The 15,681-nt window shown below is 53.7% G+C and overlaps 4 protein-coding genes across 4 annotated transcripts; 3 read left to right on the forward strand and 1 right to left on the reverse strand.

Annotated features, from left to right (window-relative positions):
* The first annotated feature begins 313 nt into the window (after positions 1–313).
* Positions 314–3,348, forward strand: J3D65DRAFT_614758 (heterokaryon incompatibility protein-domain-containing protein). The gene is made up of 2 exons (XM_066799246.1): positions 314–466; positions 517–3,348. Exon 2 carries the CDS (start codon positions 635–637, stop codon positions 3,152–3,154), a length of 2,520 nt encoding a protein of 839 aa, XP_066659020.1. The 5' UTR covers positions 314–466; positions 517–634; the 3' UTR covers positions 3,155–3,348.
* A 284-nt stretch (positions 3,349–3,632) lies between these two features.
* Positions 3,633–6,233, reverse strand: J3D65DRAFT_226883 (uncharacterized protein). Its single transcript, XM_066794638.1, has 3 exons — positions 5,691–6,233; positions 4,573–5,635; positions 3,633–4,516 (listed from the first exon to the last, which is right to left on the reverse strand). The coding sequence occupies exons 1-3, from the start codon at positions 6,140–6,142 to the stop codon at positions 4,112–4,114; spliced, it is 1,920 nt and encodes a 639-aa protein (XP_066659021.1). The 5' UTR covers positions 6,143–6,233; the 3' UTR covers positions 3,633–4,111.
* A 2,441-nt stretch (positions 6,234–8,674) lies between these two features.
* Positions 8,675–10,863, forward strand: J3D65DRAFT_226949 (peptide transporter PTR2-A). The gene is made up of 2 exons (XM_066794639.1): positions 8,675–9,192; positions 9,243–10,863. The coding sequence occupies exons 1-2, from the start codon at positions 8,899–8,901 to the stop codon at positions 10,821–10,823; spliced, it is 1,875 nt and encodes a 624-aa protein (XP_066659022.1). The 5' UTR covers positions 8,675–8,898; the 3' UTR covers positions 10,824–10,863.
* Positions 10,864–11,906: 1,043 nt separating this feature from the next.
* Positions 11,907–15,278, forward strand: J3D65DRAFT_226977 (uncharacterized protein). Its single transcript, XM_066794640.1, has 3 exons — positions 11,907–12,019; positions 12,081–12,402; positions 12,453–15,278. Exons 2-3 carry the CDS (start codon positions 12,233–12,235, stop codon positions 15,070–15,072), a joined length of 2,790 nt encoding a protein of 929 aa, XP_066659023.1. The 5' UTR covers positions 11,907–12,019; positions 12,081–12,232; the 3' UTR covers positions 15,073–15,278.
* The last annotated feature ends 403 nt before the right edge of the window (positions 15,279–15,681 follow it).

Consider the following 15,681-nt stretch of genomic DNA (forward strand, 5'->3'; position numbering starts at 1 on the left):
TGTACTAATCACTGCGTATGGCAAAGGATACGGCGGCGTTGTTGTCGACCAGCGCCGACTTCTTGCGGCCGAGATCCTTGTATATCCAGCCATCCATCAATCTTGGCTCGATGAATATGGTATTAGTGTGGTGTCGGCGAACGGCTGATGCAACCCGAGCTTGATTTATGCCATCATTTGTGCATTTGGCGGTTATGCTAGCACCCGAGCCGAGCCGTGCCCTGTTTTTCTAAAATATCGGTTCTACAAGAACATTATTGGACACCCATGGAGGCGGCTCCCTGTATATTTCAGTATGTTGCCCGTTCGTACTCGGACGTTAACAGCGACACTGCCCGTGTTCGGACAATCCACTCCGGGGGCCGTCTCCGAAACTTTCTGGCGTATTTACCGTCACTTGAAGCCCGACGAGCCTCTCTTGCTTCTATGGCCGTTCAACGGATTTTCTTTTACAAAGATGCTCGAAGTGGGTTTGAAGAATGACCCCACCTACTCGTCCAGCTGACTGTGCGTAAGCGACAAGGATGATGGGGCCAAGGCCACGTGGTCCTCGAGGACGAGGCTGAAGGAAAGGTTTGGAAAACAGACGCGGATCCATGCCTTTTTTACCACGCACTACCGTCCATACACCGCCATGGCCCATTGCGAACTCTGCCAATCAGTCTTCGAAAATTCTGAGGGCTTTGACGGAGTAGAGACCGTCTTTGAGTGGTTGCACGCACAGTGTTCGTCATGCGGACCGCAAAACAAACCAGTCGAGAACCTCTGCCCCTACTGTCAACATCTCAGACTCCCTCATCTGATTCTCTGTCTACTGAATACAGAGAGAATCACCGATCAATTTCCTACGGGAGTCAAAGTCCCTTTCCTTCGTTTCGACCAAATCTCAGTAGAGAAGTGCGATGTCTGTTGTATGCTGACCAGAGTTCTTGATGCTGAACATGAGCGGATACCCGCCGAATCCCCTGACTACGTCGGGGCTCTTCTACTCCTTCCTCAATGCTGGAGGCCTCGACTTGCAAAACGACCTATTGGCAATCGTGTGGCGGCCATACAGCTCATCTCGCCAGACGGAGACTCCGGTCGTAAACCACAATGGCGCACTATTTACAACGACTTGGGGTCTGATCACGACTCTACGGCTCACTCACGAACACTTTATCTGCACCAACCAATGAGCCAATCTCAGACTCTACTTTCAGCACAGCTGCGACCGACGATCGATTGGGACCGCATCAGGTGGCTACTTTTGACGTGTCGCTTAGGACACCCGAAATGCAATTCGACAAGCGCAAGCCGTCTGCCGGAAAACTTTCGGGTTATCGATGTCCTAAAACGTTGCATCAAAAAGGCAGATCAAGGATGCCACTTTGTTGCACTAAGCTATGTTTGGGGAGAAAAGCCCGACTTCACCAAACTGATGGCTACGAAGGATTCGCTCCGCATGCTGGAGAGAGAAGGCAGCTTGACTGAGACGAAAACTCCCAGGACAATCTCTGATGCGATGGAGGCCTGTATCCAACTCGGCGAACGCTCCTTGTGGGCAGATCGCCTCTGCATTATTCAGGATGATGAAGTCGGCAAGCAAAAACAAGTCGACTCGATGGCAGCAATATTCGGATCCGCCAGGTTTACGATTGCCGCCACGACTGGCACGGTCGATACTGGTATAATTGGAATCAGTTCCCAAAGGACGTCGTATCCGCACATGGGATGCAGGATCAACAACCTGGAGATGGTGGTCCTTAGCATTGTGCCACAGGATTTTGCAGACACGAGCATGTGGGGCAAGCGGGGCTGGACACTACAGGAGAAAGTTCTGTCCAAACGCGTGTTGTACATCACACAAAATCAGGCCTTTCTCGGATGCCATAGGGATCTTCGATACGAGGATGTTCGCCTGCGATCAGTTGGACGCTATCGCCCCGATCAATTAGACGTTGGTGGCTCCGTCAGATCTTGGGGATGGCACCTCAAGAATTACATCGTTCGCAACCTTAGTGATACGGGAGATGTCTTCAACGCCTTTGCTGGAATCGCCTATACGCTCTATCCTTGCCCAAGAAGACCTTTGTATGGTTTACCTCGGCCAGATTTTGACCGCTGCCTGCTGTGGGGGCTAGGCGAAACTATCAACAAGGAAACCGTGGGGAGTCCTCAGCCTTTGCATCAGATTCCTACCTGGTCTTGGGCATATGCCAAGAACTTTCCCAACCAGCCCTTCGATGTCTCGAAGGGATTCAACCACGAGCAGTGGGTGGAGACCCTGGTACGATGGGGATGCTTGGCGGCCGACTCGGAGAGCCATGCGTTCGAATGGACAAGAATGCCCTCACGAGTAAAATCAGACCTCATCTCGTTCGCTCCTCTCATCTCGGAGAATGAGTACTGGACATGCGCTCTTATCGCAGTTTCCTGGAGGTCTGGCTGCATTGAGGCCGAATATCCATTCAGCAAATCGACTGAACTTTCATTCTCTACAATGACGAGGGACCTACAAGGGCTGTTTGGTAGCCTGGAACACTTACCTCAAGCCTGGCTCGACTTGGTCGGGAAAGGCTTACATGCACGTGGCCCACAGGGCACCGGGAACAGTGACGCCACAGCGGAACCCTATCTGTCCAAAGACCATCGGCAGCTCTTGAGGCCTGGTATTTTGCTTGGCCGCACACAGGCCGCCGTTTTCAATGTCTTTCGTGACACTGTGACACCACAAAAGCTTTTCATGAGTCGTACGAAAATCCGCGATCATCACGAAAACATCGTGGGGAGCTTGGGATGCTTCCCGCGCATGGAAAACCACGACGGTGTCGCAGCGACTATTTATGATGATCAGTTCGACGTTGAGCTAATCTCTCTCTCGTTGGCGGCTTCCCTGGAAGTGCACATTTTGGAACATTGCATGGAGATGACAGTCCTTGGAGAGATTTGCGGCGAAAATTCTTACTTGTTCGATGCCAAACATCTCTCTGGATGGCTCAAAGATTTCACCATCTTCGACGGCGAAGGCAACCACATGCCCTTCATCCCGTTGGTAAACGTCATGGCAATCGAATGGAATGGGCCGTACGCTCGTCGGCTCACGGTTGGCTGGATGCTTCTCTCAAGTTGGATTGAGGCAGAGAGGGAGTTCAAGACGATTCTTTTGGAGTAGGCTCGAGTGAGGTCTCTTCGTTAGCTTTACTCACTCTCTCCCGGTCGTTGTAATGCACGCGGACGACCATCCCAGGCAAGCAAGCAAGCAAGCAAGCAGAAAGACATCAAATTCAGTCCATCTCATTCTACCTATATCCTTCTCAATCTTGTCAACTCCGTGCAAACATCATCAAGTCATTTCGTTTCGTTTCATGTCGCATTTCATGTGCAATTCATCCGCGTTCCAAACCCCCATTTCCCCTTCTCTCCCTGTACCCACCACCATTACCGCCACCACTGGTCTACTGCCTTACTCGCCGCACCAGTCACCCAGCCAGTGCCACACGCACCAATTCACCGCATCCACCCGAGCATCCACCCACAAAAAGTTGATTGAAGAAAAACCACAGCAGGACAGAAAAAACGCAGTAAGAAAATACAAAAAGACACATGCAGACGTCGGAGGCGGTCGGCAATCGTAAAAAGCGTCGACTTCGTAATCGTAATCGTAAGTGCAAATAGAAGGCGGAAGCGTCAGCAAGGAGTAGATACAACGAAATGACTTGCCTCGCCTCGCCTCGTCGATATGACAGGGAGATTGGCGAGACTGGCGTGGCGAGGCTAAGAGAGATAGATTGACGGAGAAAGGAAAGGGGAGGAAGAAAAGGAAGGGGAAGGGAAACGTGTGTTGATGGAAGGATAATGTGGTGGTATCAACAAGGACAAGTCCAGCTTCTGAGAGCGCCAATGGTGTGGAAAAGAAGAACGTAAGGGGAGAAACAGGGGAAAAGTCTGCAAATATGTAAATGGAAGAGAGCAGAAAAGAAGAAGATGCAGACCCCCAGAGTCTGGGAGCATTCAACCCGTCAATCGCCAAGTCAATCTACCAATAGATCTGTAGTCCGTCTTCGGGGCGACTCCTCCCTTTTGCAATCCCGACTGGCTCGACTTTTCCTGCCTCTTCAAATCCTCCCTCTCAGAGCCCCTTCAAAATCTCCGGCAAGCCCTCCAACAGCGTTGCAATGCCACCGTACCGCGCCAACGTGCCAAATGTGCTGCTCCCTTTAGACTCCTTCCGTCTCCTCTTGTCCTTATCCCAATGCCGGCTCGACTCCCTGCTTTCGGTGCCGCGGCGGCGGTGGTGGCGGCTGGTCGAGCGCGCGCCGTCCGAGTAGTCGTCGTCCGAAGATGGTTCGGTCGAGTAGTAAGAGTTGTGACGCGAGTGGCCGCGGCGCTGCTGCTTGGAGTCGCTGAGGATGGGGAGCGAGAAGGACGGCGTGGCGGGGCCTGTGCCGGCGGATTCGGTGGTTGCGAGGCTTGGGGGGTATTGGGTGGCGCGGTAGATTTCAATCGAGCGGTCGACGAGGCGGCGGACTTCGGCCTGGTAGGATGTCAGCGAAAGCTCCCGCATGCGATGGATGTGTTGATGTAACTCACATATGTCAAGGGCTTGCCTATGCAAAAGCACGGCTCGAACCGCGTGCGACCTCCGTCCTGCACCTCCTTTTGCACCTGGTTGAAACTGAGGCGCGCTTCTTCTATCGCTTCTCGGCGGACCCAGGTCTGCATGAGCTCGGTCCAGCCGTTGCGATCCGTGTAGGCCTTGTCCAGAGGTACTTGAGAATTGGTGTTCATGACCTTGTCGTCTGTAAAGTCCCAGTGGTAGCTCTGCAACCAGAGTCGCCATGGAATGCCCAGCATTACTTCGGTGCTAGGACGATTGTCGGCCACGGCGGTAGGACGTGCTTGAGGCTGCGGCTGGTAGTAGTTGCTGAACCCGGTCCGAGGGGAGGCAGGTGAGTAGGCCATGGACGGAGGACGACCGGGTTGTACAGAGTACCCAGCAGGCAAGGAGTTGGACGACCCTGGGGAAAAGGCCTGTCCAGCTCGGGCAGTGGGAAGGGGCGTAATGGGGATGGGGCGAGTGCTGTGCTCCATGGCTCCGACAGGGCTTACTGGGGGTCTCGTCGGCTTGGGGGACTCTACAAGGCCGGCACCTGTGCGCATGATTCCTGGGATTGGATCGTCCCTGTGGTCTACTTCGTAACTCTTGCTGCGCCCAAGCGTTCCGAATCGTTGTTGCGCCGGGGTCAGAGGTTTGTAAATTTCGTCTTCGGGAACAGCCAATCTTTGCTCAATCTCCTGCAAGAGAGTCCACCTCGTGAGAATTTGATTGCTGAAGCGTGGTGATGATCTCCTGACCAAGGACGAAATTTCCGGTAGAGGTCTGTTTGGCTGAACATCGATCAAAGAAGGATCACGATATCTGTCCAGGCTGGCAGGCGGGGGCGTCTTGTCCTGATTGGGGACAAAATCCTTTTGCTCAAAGTGCACTGAGCTCGATGGGGAATCAGAAAAATCGCAACTTCGTCGATAGCTCGCGTATGCATCAGAGAGTTCAAGTAGCAAGAGCTGTTGCTCTACTATGAGGACTTCTAGCTGCGAGCACTCATTTGCGACGGCATCGGCTGCCGATGCAGGCAGCCTTGTCTGGCGGGATCTGAGGCCCGGTCAGAAGACCTATAAACATGAGAATGACTAATACCAAGGCTCACCTCGACCAAGCTATGACTCTAACCGTGTAGAGAGCTTGGAGCATGACTGAAAGGGTGGAGTTGAGGGTTTCGACATAGGTGAGGAGATATTGCATGTTGTCTGTTGAAACGAGGTCCCATTTTCGTCTTTGAGCAGCTGGAACATCACTCTCCACTGCGGCAGCCTCGAGGTGAAGGTTCACTGGGATGAGAGCCTCGATGGCTGCAAAGGCGTTGTTTGTATGGACCACAATGTCCCCTACCGTGTCTACGGCTTCGTCGGACGGGGTGGTGTTGTCTTCCTTGAGCAGGGTGCCGACTTGTTTCAACATGAGAGTGAGCATACTGACGCTCTTTGCGATCTTGTTTGCCTGGCGCGTCGCGGCAGCATTGGCGATGCCGAAGTCGTACAGGCTGAGCGACAGCCTCGTGCCCCAGGCAACGACGTTGATGACTGAGGTGATTTCTGCCATGGTGTTTGAGGACGGATGGAGTTGTCGCGGAGAATCATCAGCTACATGTCAGGTGGAGGGAGAGTCGTGCAGTTGGGTTGAGGTGGTGAAGCGGCAGCAAGGCTCGCGTGGGCACCGGGTGCTGGTACACGGCAGGTCAGGTCGGGTTAGGTGGGCAGCCGGCTGGGGCTTTGGAGGGCAACGTCAGTGGTGATGGTGCGTCATTGGCGGCAGTCCGAAACACCTAGGCAACGCAGCGGGATGGATGGAAAGGCTGAGGATCCGAGACTTGAGAGTCGCGAAGCGAAGAGAGAGGAGCGTCCTCACGTGAATGAGCTTGTTGGCGGACCGGGAAGGTGTTTTGAAGGCCGGTGACGTAGCCTCGCGGCCCCTGTCAGCGCCAGCCACCCTTGACAACCCCGCCCTCCAGTAGAAGCCGGCAGTGAGAATATAGCCACCCGGCGAACCAGGACATGCCCCTTCGAGCAATGGCCACAACGCTCGCATGTACAGCAAACACATGTTGTGATTCGTTCAAGGTGGCCATGGACGCTTGGCAGCCGAAATACACGCATTTTCGAGCGACGCTTTGAAGGGAATGGATGGAATGAGCACTGGCTAACCGGCTTCTGGAATGTCAGCGCGTCAGATATCTCCAGCCTTGTTCTTACAGCCAATGAGCGCGCTTGCGTTGGCAACAAGGCTCGCTTCCGTTCCAGCACAAACGCCGTTGAATTCTGCCTTGGATCACTGATAGCATGTCGTGTTGCAAAGGCTCGGGCGTCAGTCGGACTCTGCGCATCTTTGGCTGAATGTCGTGGACAAGCGAGCAACAATCCAGGATGGCGCCAACAGTCTCAACTATTGCGTCAAATCTTTCTGGTCTCGTATTTGACCATCAACGAACCATCGGTGGGTGACGAATTACAAACGCCGAGAGCAACGGAGCACTCTTGGGGACTAGGAGACTGGGAAAGGGCTCTCGCCGGGTCCAGCGCTGAGGTGCTCTTAAGCTCATGTGCAGCTAGACGATGATAAGAATAGCGGACCAGCAACGAGCGGAGAGCGGACCGCTGGCCTTGTGGGGCGATCTGCCGGTGGGGCACAAAGATTCCAAGTCTTTTGTCGTGCTGCAGCTTTGGCGCTGGCCTCGGGACAGAGGAGACCAGTCGTCGCAACCGTTGCAAGACTTGCAAGCCTGGTCAATGGTCTTGGTGTCCGAATATCAGTTGGAGGCCAGAAACGAGGTTGCATTCAGCCCTCCTGCATGCAAGCCAAGCCAAGCCAGGCTTTGGGTTCGGTTGCAGAACAATAGAAGATAATCGGAGCTGACGGAATTGATTGAGCAGGATGAGGAATTTGCTTTTGGAAAGATAGCCAGGCGAGGGTCGAGTTGTCGACCTGAGTGTTTTGCCTGCCGTGGGTGGTGATAAAGAGGTCGGCCATGATTGGCGCCGGGATCCTTTGGGAGGGAAGCGAGGCACGGACCGGCCGAGAGAGGCTTCCTTCCACAATCCACACTTCCTCCACACCCACCCGCCGTCGTAACGAACTCACGATACCGCTACATGTCCGCTCTCTGGCTCTCGATCATTCGTGATCCGCCGATCACCGCTGTCATGTCACTCTCTCCGGCCATCAGACCTCTGTCGACCAATCTGTGCGTTGCCACAGACCTGGGATCCGGCCGAAAGCTGCGCGACCGGCAGAAAAAGCGCCGTCGATGGTGCAATTCGGTAGCCAACACTGCGGATACAAACGGCCGATGAATTTTTGTTGTACGAGGCGCCCCTCCCGCCGCCTTGTCTTTACTCCTTATGCCGGAGACGGGACCTGATTGAGTCGCCTCGCCGCCAGCCACTGCGGCAAACCACATCTCTCGCCCCCACAAATCGTCTACGACGCCGTCGCACGAAATGTCGAAAAACGACGCCAAAGCTATATGGCTGCGCCTGCCTCTTTGGTTGTAGAGATTAGACTGCAAATGCCCGGATTGGTCCACTCGACGCGGCTCCGGCTTACGACCAGGACAGGGCTGGACCGAGACCAGGGCCTTGCATCCAAATCCTAGACTTTTGCCTTTCTAGAAGCAAAAGTCCACGGGGATGCCACCTCATGCAATCTGGACCTGAACGACACCACATCGCATGTCCGTCCACGGCAACCACATGTCGGCTCCACGGCAGCACGCGACCACCAGATGGATGGTGCGCCTCTCAATTGCCGACACAGGCCCCGCGGCACAGTCCGACCGAGAACGCGCCTTGGACTCCCCAGCAGATGCCTCTTGCTCCCGCCATGCTTCCCCCTTGCAGACCTTGTGTTTGACCTCGTCGACTTGTAGCGCGCCGTCGTAGCGTTGCTCTTGGCGGTCGTCAAAATCCATTCCGCTGGAGGCTGAAAAAAGACGGTTTCTGCATGTCATGACCCGAAAGCTTGACGCTATCAAAGCTCAATTGGCGGCGGCCTCTGCACTGAATGTGGAAAAGATCCGGTCTCCAGCTTAAAGCTTGGCCGAACACCCCATTTTGATTGGGTCCAACATGTCGCCTCCAGTGCTCTTCTCGCCCGGGGAACTCACCTTCCTAATCAACGCAAATCCTGATAAGACTGTCGTGATACGGACCATTGCGACTATGAGGTTGCACGCCGGTCCTTCGGCCGCACCCGATGGTGCCATATTTAATAGGACCTCCGCCTGAACCTCTGTGCTCCTCGTGCTCCTGTACCGCTTTACCTCAACGCTTGTCTCAAGGACTTGATCATCTCGAGCGACCATGCCTGGAGACGCTACCGACGCCTACGCGGCCGACAAGCTGGACCCCGCCCTGATCGACGGTAGCGGTGACCCCAAGCGGTCCCTGTCGCAAGTACACCACAGCGTCGAGCTACCTCCCATGTACGATGGTGAGGCCGTCGTCCAGACTGAGTGGTTGGACCACGACATGGAAAAGCCAACCGATGAGGACTTGGCGACCCTCCGTCGCGTCAGCGAGAAGATTCCCTTCAAGGCTTACACGGTTGCCACTGTCGAGCTGATTGAGCGTCTTTCTTATTATGGTACCACTCAGGTAATTTACATTGCAATTGACCTCGTGCGGGCCATTGCTGATGCTGCCAGGTCTTCACCAACTTCATCCAACAGGCCAACCCGGGAACCGCTACTGGAAAAGCCTTGAACCCTAGCTCCGACGATGCTCAACCTGGTGCCCTCGGCATGGGCCAGCAAGCCGCGACCGGCATTACGACTTTCAACACTTTCTGGGTCTATGTCGTTCCTCTTTTCGGCGCCTACGTCGCCGACACGTACTTGGGAAGATTCAAGACTATTTGGATCTCGGTACTCACAGCAATTGTTGGTCACGCCATTCTCACTGCGTCGGCAGCCCCAAGCCTTCTCAAGCACCCGGACAACTCTCTCGCCTGCTTCATTGTCGGTCTGATCATCATGGGCATCGGAACTGGTGGCTTCAAGCCCAACATTTCCCCTCTGGTCGCCGAGCAGATTCCCCGCAAAATGTACGTCCAGACCTTGTCGTCTGGAGAACGCGTCCTTGTGGACCCTGCGATTACTACTGCCAGAGTTTACAACTGGTTCTACCTCTTCATCAACATTGGCTCTCTCGTTGGACAGCTTTCCATGGCGTACGCCGAGAGATATGTTGGATTCTACCTGTCCTTCCTCATTCCCACCGTTTTGTTCTGCCTCGCAATTCCCATCTTGTACGGCTGCCGCAATTGGTACCAACACACTGCGCCCCAAGGGAGTGTCCTCGGCCTTTCGGTGCGGCTGCTCTGGCGTGGTACGGTATCCAAGTTCCACTGGAACCCAATGACTTTCCACAAGCGCCTGCACGACGGTACCTTTTGGGACGACCTGAAGCCCTCGCGCATTGCGCCCGAACACAGGCCACAGTGGATGGTGTTTGACGACGCCTGGGTCGACGAGGTTGGCCGTGGCTGGAAGGCTTGCAGCGTTTTCCTCTGGTACCCGTTGTACTGGCTCACCTACAACCAGCTTAACAACAACTTGACATCCCAGGCCTCGACCATGGCGCTGCACGGTGTTCCCAACGATGTCATCGCCAACCTCGACCCTTTTGCGCTCATCATCTTGATTCCCATCTGCGACGGGCTCATCTACCCTGCTCTGCGCAAGGCCGGCATTAACTTCACGCCCATCAAGAAGATTACCGCCGGTTTCTTCATGGGCAGCATGGCCATGGTCTGGTCCTGCGTCTTGCAAGCCTACATCTACAAGTACTCGGAGTGCGGCAACAACGCGTCGTCGTGCGAAAACGTGTCGATCAACGTATGGGCCCAGACAGGCGCTTACGTCTTCATCGCCATCTCCGAAATCTTCGCTTCCATCACGTCGCTCGAGTACGGCTTCAGCAAGGCGCCCAAGAACATGCGTTCGCTCGTCGCCGCCTTTGCCCTCTTCATGTCCGCAATCGCCGCCGCTATCGGCGAGGCCTTCAACCCGCTGTCCTCGGACCCCCTGCTCGTCTGGAACTACGGCTCCATGGCCGTCATTTCTGCCCTCGGCGGCATCGGCTTCTGGTTCTCTTACCGCAAGCTCGACGCCCAGGAGGACCAGCTCAACATGCTGCCCGTCGGCCACCTGGGCACCAAGGCCCAGCAGGAGGACATTGAGCACAGGCTCAGCATCGCGCACGAGGTGCCTCACGAGAAGTCGTGAGGCCAGATCGAGCGACGGCGTTCTTTTGCGGCGGTTGAGGAGGTAGACGGATGACAATCATCTGGAAAAATATGGGATTTTTAACGCGCGACGATGAAGGAGCAGACGGACTGGATTGGAATTTTTCCCGAATATACCCCCAGTGTCAGGTTTTTTAATAGAAAAAAGTTCCAACGGTGTTCACGGTGCGCTGCTTGTGACATTTTCCCATGGGTCCCGTCTACTCATCACACACATTTTGCCAACTTCATCCTGCGTTAATTTGGGCATTCACCTCGTCGACCCTCTGAGCGTCCAAGGTTTGGCATCGAAATTTGTGGCACACGACTAAAAACGTAGGTGACCAGAGACATCACATACAGCGAGCTTTGGTGCACTTGGACCGGTAAATCGCAGGGAGTATTCAAGCCCTGGAATACCAAAGTACGTTTGTTTACTTACAGGTATCCAGCCTGGTGCTTCTGATGCCTCGAGGTGGGTGCGAATCGGGTTTGGCGCTTGCCGGAAACGGGGAGGTAGCTGCGACGGCCCGTTCCCACATGTAGCTCGTTGGCGCTACTTCTTGTCGCGACTGGACACTTTCGATCCAACATCCACCACAACTCAGTGGGCGCCCTGTCGCTTTCGGGAGCTTCCTGGGCCTTCAATGGTCTCGCTGTCGTCGTGGCTGGCAGCGCAGGGCAGTTTTGGATCTTGCGGACTTCTACAATGCACCACTTCTCTGCCACCACCGTGCAGCCCCGACATGGCACCACGGCTTCTCTGCACCCCGTCACGCCACGACGAATTCGAGCGTTCGAGCCACAGCTTCGCAGCATAGATTTTGCATCTTTGGACCTCCATCTCAGCCAGCTGGAAACTGCGCAGGAAGTCACTCTGCAAGAAAGGCCCGCGTGGAGCTGCGCGATAGAGATGCGTGGCGGAGCCGCAGCGTTTGAACCAATGGCGCGATGCCTCAGCCTTGCTTCTCCTCTTGTCTGCTGAAGAGGCTCAGCTCAGCCCCGATGAGTTGTGTTACCCATTCAGACTGCGGCCCGTCAGCATACTTGTGAGGCATTTGCTCGGTAAAAGCGGGCAGTCTCCCACTTTTGTTCAGCCTTGCCGAAACATATGGACGTTGACTTTCACATCTCTTGCTGAGCGCTACCCCTACTCCGTCAGGTATGGACAGTAGACGTTCCTCTCAAAACGATGAGGTGAGTGATTGGTCTTTCCAACCGCGGGGGAAAAGTTGACCAAACCAGCGTGCTCAGGAAGTACCCAGCCCTGTCGATTCGCATGGGGAACGGCGCGGAAACTCACCAAATCCCTTGGTGTCGGGCGCCAGCTGTCGGCCATCTCCTGAGCCCTCGAAACCATCTGGTCCATTCGCAAGTCTGGATTTCACCCTGGGTCATGTTGCTGCCTGGATGGCTGTCTCTTCCAATGAGCTTGGACATAACTACAGTGGCGAATACGTGGATCTCCAGCCACCCCCAAAAAGCCGAAGATCCGAAGATGATGACATTCAGTGCGACTGGCCTGGTTGCACTGAGAAGTTCGCCGTGCCCGAACATATGGAAACACACAGGGCAATGCAGTCAGTTGATCTACCTGCTTCAGAACTTCTTAAATTTGATGTTTTTGCAGTACCGTGTCGCCGTCTGTTTCCGGCATATATGATCAGACCAGGCCTCAACCATCAGATTCAGAAGATTACTCCGTTTTCAAAGGTGAGGGTCGCAAGACAACCGAGCGACTGAAAAACAAGCCTCACCACTCAGTAGCAGTCACTGAGACAGGCCCTCAAAAAGAAGTTGATTTCTCAACACTTCCACATGACAATGGCCTGGATGGCACTGCAATCCCACCTGATCTTGAGGCATTACTTTATTCAGGTCATTTGGAACAGGCGGGAGAGTACCTGAAGGCGTTCATACAGAGAAATACGGCATCCAAATACTTTTGGATTTCAGAGCTTCTGGACATGGACTATTCGACTGCGGAGGTTGTTGAACTGCTTTGGGAGCAAGCTATCGACTCTCTTTGGATCTACTTTGATCCGCCGCGCGTAAGCTGTCCAAAGGTGAAAGAAGACTGGCACATTCCAGGTTGTCCCCACTTGGAGCACTACCAACAGAATATATCAATTTCGACAAACGAGAAAGTACAACATTCCGCAAGCCCTGCTGGTAGAGGACGGCACGACGAGATCAAGCATTTAGTCGAGGGACTCTGTGGGCTGGGCGGAGTGGCCCCATCATCACGAAGCAAAAAGGAATGGCCTGGAACTGTTACTTTTGTTGAACAGGGACTTGATCAGAGATATCAGAACGCCCAGGGCTCTTTTGATCTTGAAATGCGAGGCTTCGGCTCCATTGCCACGGGCCTTGATCCCAGAGAAAGTGGTCTTCGCCGGCTAGCCAAAGTCCTGTACAACATTCATGATGCTGCGAGCAGTCTTCAGAATCACCAGCTTTGCTGCGACAGCTTCACTGTACTGGTTCGTCCTTTCCAGACCAACTACGCCAAACTGGTCCAGGTGCCATTCTCATGGATCACAAAACTCCAAGCTGCATTACCACACCATCTGAGTCAACTGAGGTATGGTTTATGGCTTGAAAGGTCTGCCACTGGAGAAAAGGGGGATTTCGCTCGCGCCACCAAGGAAGCTGGTCATATTGCTCGAGAGTTTCTGTCAGGACTGAATGTCTTGCCAGGTGTAATGACGCTGCCTCTTTGGGTCACATCGCTTACCGGTTCGTATTTCTCGGACACTTGTCTTGCCATTCAAGTTCTTGCAACTGGATTGTTGTCCTACATGCAAGCGCACATTAGTCCCTTGAAACCCTTCTTCCTGGACACAGACATCGAAACGATCTCTTTATTTGGATCAAATTCCCTGGAAGAGTTCGTCCGACCTCTCATTATCCTCCGACCATTCAAGACCACCTGCATGGACCAAATGCTTCAGGGTGAAGTTCTAGTGTTTCAACACCACTTTGAGCTAGGAAATGAGAGAAGCTTGAATTTGTCTGCGAGCCCACAAGATCTTCTGGACACCTGGGGCCCTGGCTGCTACATGAAAAAACGTGGCATAGTTGCAGGCGATCCAGACATCTGCGGTGTGCGTATTGGTGGTGGCACTATCATGAAATCCCCTGGGCAGAATGGCATCTACCACTTTTTTCCGACAACAGTCTCCTTGCCCAACGACACCTGCAATCGTCCAATGCATCGAGATCAACACATCACAATCGGAGCGCCAATATTGGTCAATGAGCACTGTGATAATGACGAAGGCATGCAGTATGGTCAATGTGACCGCTACCTAGTCAATTTGGGAACAAATCCTTGCATCTGGGAGCAATCTCAGCGCCAATTCGCAATCCAAGGTGGACAATACGTGGTCGTGCAGTTTGCTCAGACATGGAACAAAACTCCAAGCGCAACGATCAAGAAGTGTCAGCTATCACGACAAAGCCAACTCACCACCTCCTTCTTGGAAAATTTCTGGGGCCTACAAGTCAGCTTTTGTACTGGCGTCGCTCGGCGAGTCAGGATGAGAGAGCTTTTAGCGGACGTCATGGCATTACATGTTCGCAACCAGCTCGTAGTGCCATCTGTATGGATAGAGTTGGAGCATGTAAAAATCGTCGAGGTTTTGCGCAGCGAGCCAAACTTACAGCATTGGCTGGGCCAAAGATCTGAAGAGCAACAAGTGTATCTCGACAAAATCATGCGGCAAATCCTGGAAAGATTGGGCCCCACTGGAGTCGACTGTACCGGAAGCCTCACCATCGCCTGGTATCGTCCAGACAAGGAACCTCGTTGCCTGAGGATACCGTGCGAAAAGGAGAGTGCCTGGGCGAAGATACTAGCAGATTCGGTTGACTGTGCCACGTACGCGTACTTCAGCTCCAAGTGTTTGGAGACGGAAAGAATCAAGTGCCAAGGAAAGCACTCCGTCCTGCAAAGACAGAGCTCCATTCTCAGCACCGCCGTCTCTCCGCATCAGGACTTCGCGGGTACGACTACTGTCCAGACCACTTTTCAGCTCAAAGACAGGCAATTCTACCGCATTGGGGACTCGAATCTGGTCCGAGCACAGGCACTTGGACCGGACGAGACCAGGCTACTTTTTTATCGAACGAGTATTGGGAAGCCAATTTTGCGCCGGATAATGAACAAGGAACGTCATTCTAGAATTCGAGAGAGGCAAGACGACGATTCGCCAGCGCGGCCGGTCCTGGTCTTGACGGCTGATTGAACTTGCGGTTGTTGTCCAGCAAGCATATCATAAGATTCCTAAGACTCTCGCCTTTCCCAGTGATGATGCTGTTCGGCATTTCCGTTCTTGTGTTCTCAACTTTGGAGTCTTTCTCCGAGGACTGCACCGTGAAGCTGAATCAGCCCATGGCCATTTAATGACGTGTTCTGAATCTTGCTTCAACAATGCCTTCCCCTGCGCGTTGTATGCTCGGTTTTGAGAGCTTCAATATTCAGGAGCCACGAAAGCTTTTTCTTTCGTTGCCTGGGGGATGTTACGGAACCGTGGTTTGAAAATTACATAGTTCCGTTGAGAGTCAACCTGACGTACCGGAGCCAGCTTTTGATACGTACCAGTCATGGCGCTCCTCGTTGAGAGTAATGAAAAGCTCCACCCATTTACTTTATTCGCTCATGAGGCCCAAAAGTCGTGGCAATCGCATCTGTGTGTGCAATAGACCGTGTATTGGTACGTATGCTCGATAGATGTTCTGGCCTGGCACCGTAGCTGTACACTTGAGGATTTCGTGTCGCTTTCCGGGTTCATCATCAACACATCCAGGCCAAACTGCAACTCAAAAATTTCTCCAGTCAAATTTGAAATGTTGCC

Source organism: Phyllosticta citribraziliensis (assembly GCF_038025025.1).
Source record: "Phyllosticta citribraziliensis strain CPC 17464 chromosome Unknown J3D65scaffold_2, whole genome shotgun sequence".
Classification (NCBI taxonomy): Eukaryota; Fungi; Ascomycota; class Dothideomycetes; order Botryosphaeriales; family Phyllostictaceae; genus Phyllosticta; species Phyllosticta citribraziliensis.

Coding starts and splice junctions, on each gene's coding strand:
- J3D65DRAFT_226883 (XM_066794638.1), bottom strand. CDS start 6,142: ATGGCAGAAATCACCTCAGTCATCAACGTCGTTGCCTGGGGCACGAGG. Junction 5,636..5,690: donor AGAGTCATAGCTTGGTCGAG/GTGAGCCTTGGT, acceptor ACCGGGCCTCAG/ATCCCGCCAGACAAGGCTGC. Junction 4,517..4,572: donor TAGGCAAGCCCTTGACATAT/GTGAGTTACATC, acceptor ACATCCTACCAG/GCCGAAGTCCGCCGCCTCGT.
- J3D65DRAFT_226977 (XM_066794640.1), top strand. CDS start 12,233: ATGGCTGTCTCTTCCAATGAGCTTGGACATAACTACAGTGGCGAATAC. Junction 12,403..12,452: donor GAAACACACAGGGCAATGCA/GTCAGTTGATCT, acceptor ATGTTTTTGCAG/TACCGTGTCGCCGTCTGTTT.
- J3D65DRAFT_226949 (XM_066794639.1), top strand. CDS start 8,899: ATGCCTGGAGACGCTACCGACGCCTACGCGGCCGACAAGCTGGACCCC. Junction 9,193..9,242: donor CTTATTATGGTACCACTCAG/GTAATTTACATT, acceptor TGATGCTGCCAG/GTCTTCACCAACTTCATCCA.
- J3D65DRAFT_614758 (XM_066799246.1), top strand. CDS start 635: ATGGCCCATTGCGAACTCTGCCAATCAGTCTTCGAAAATTCTGAGGGC.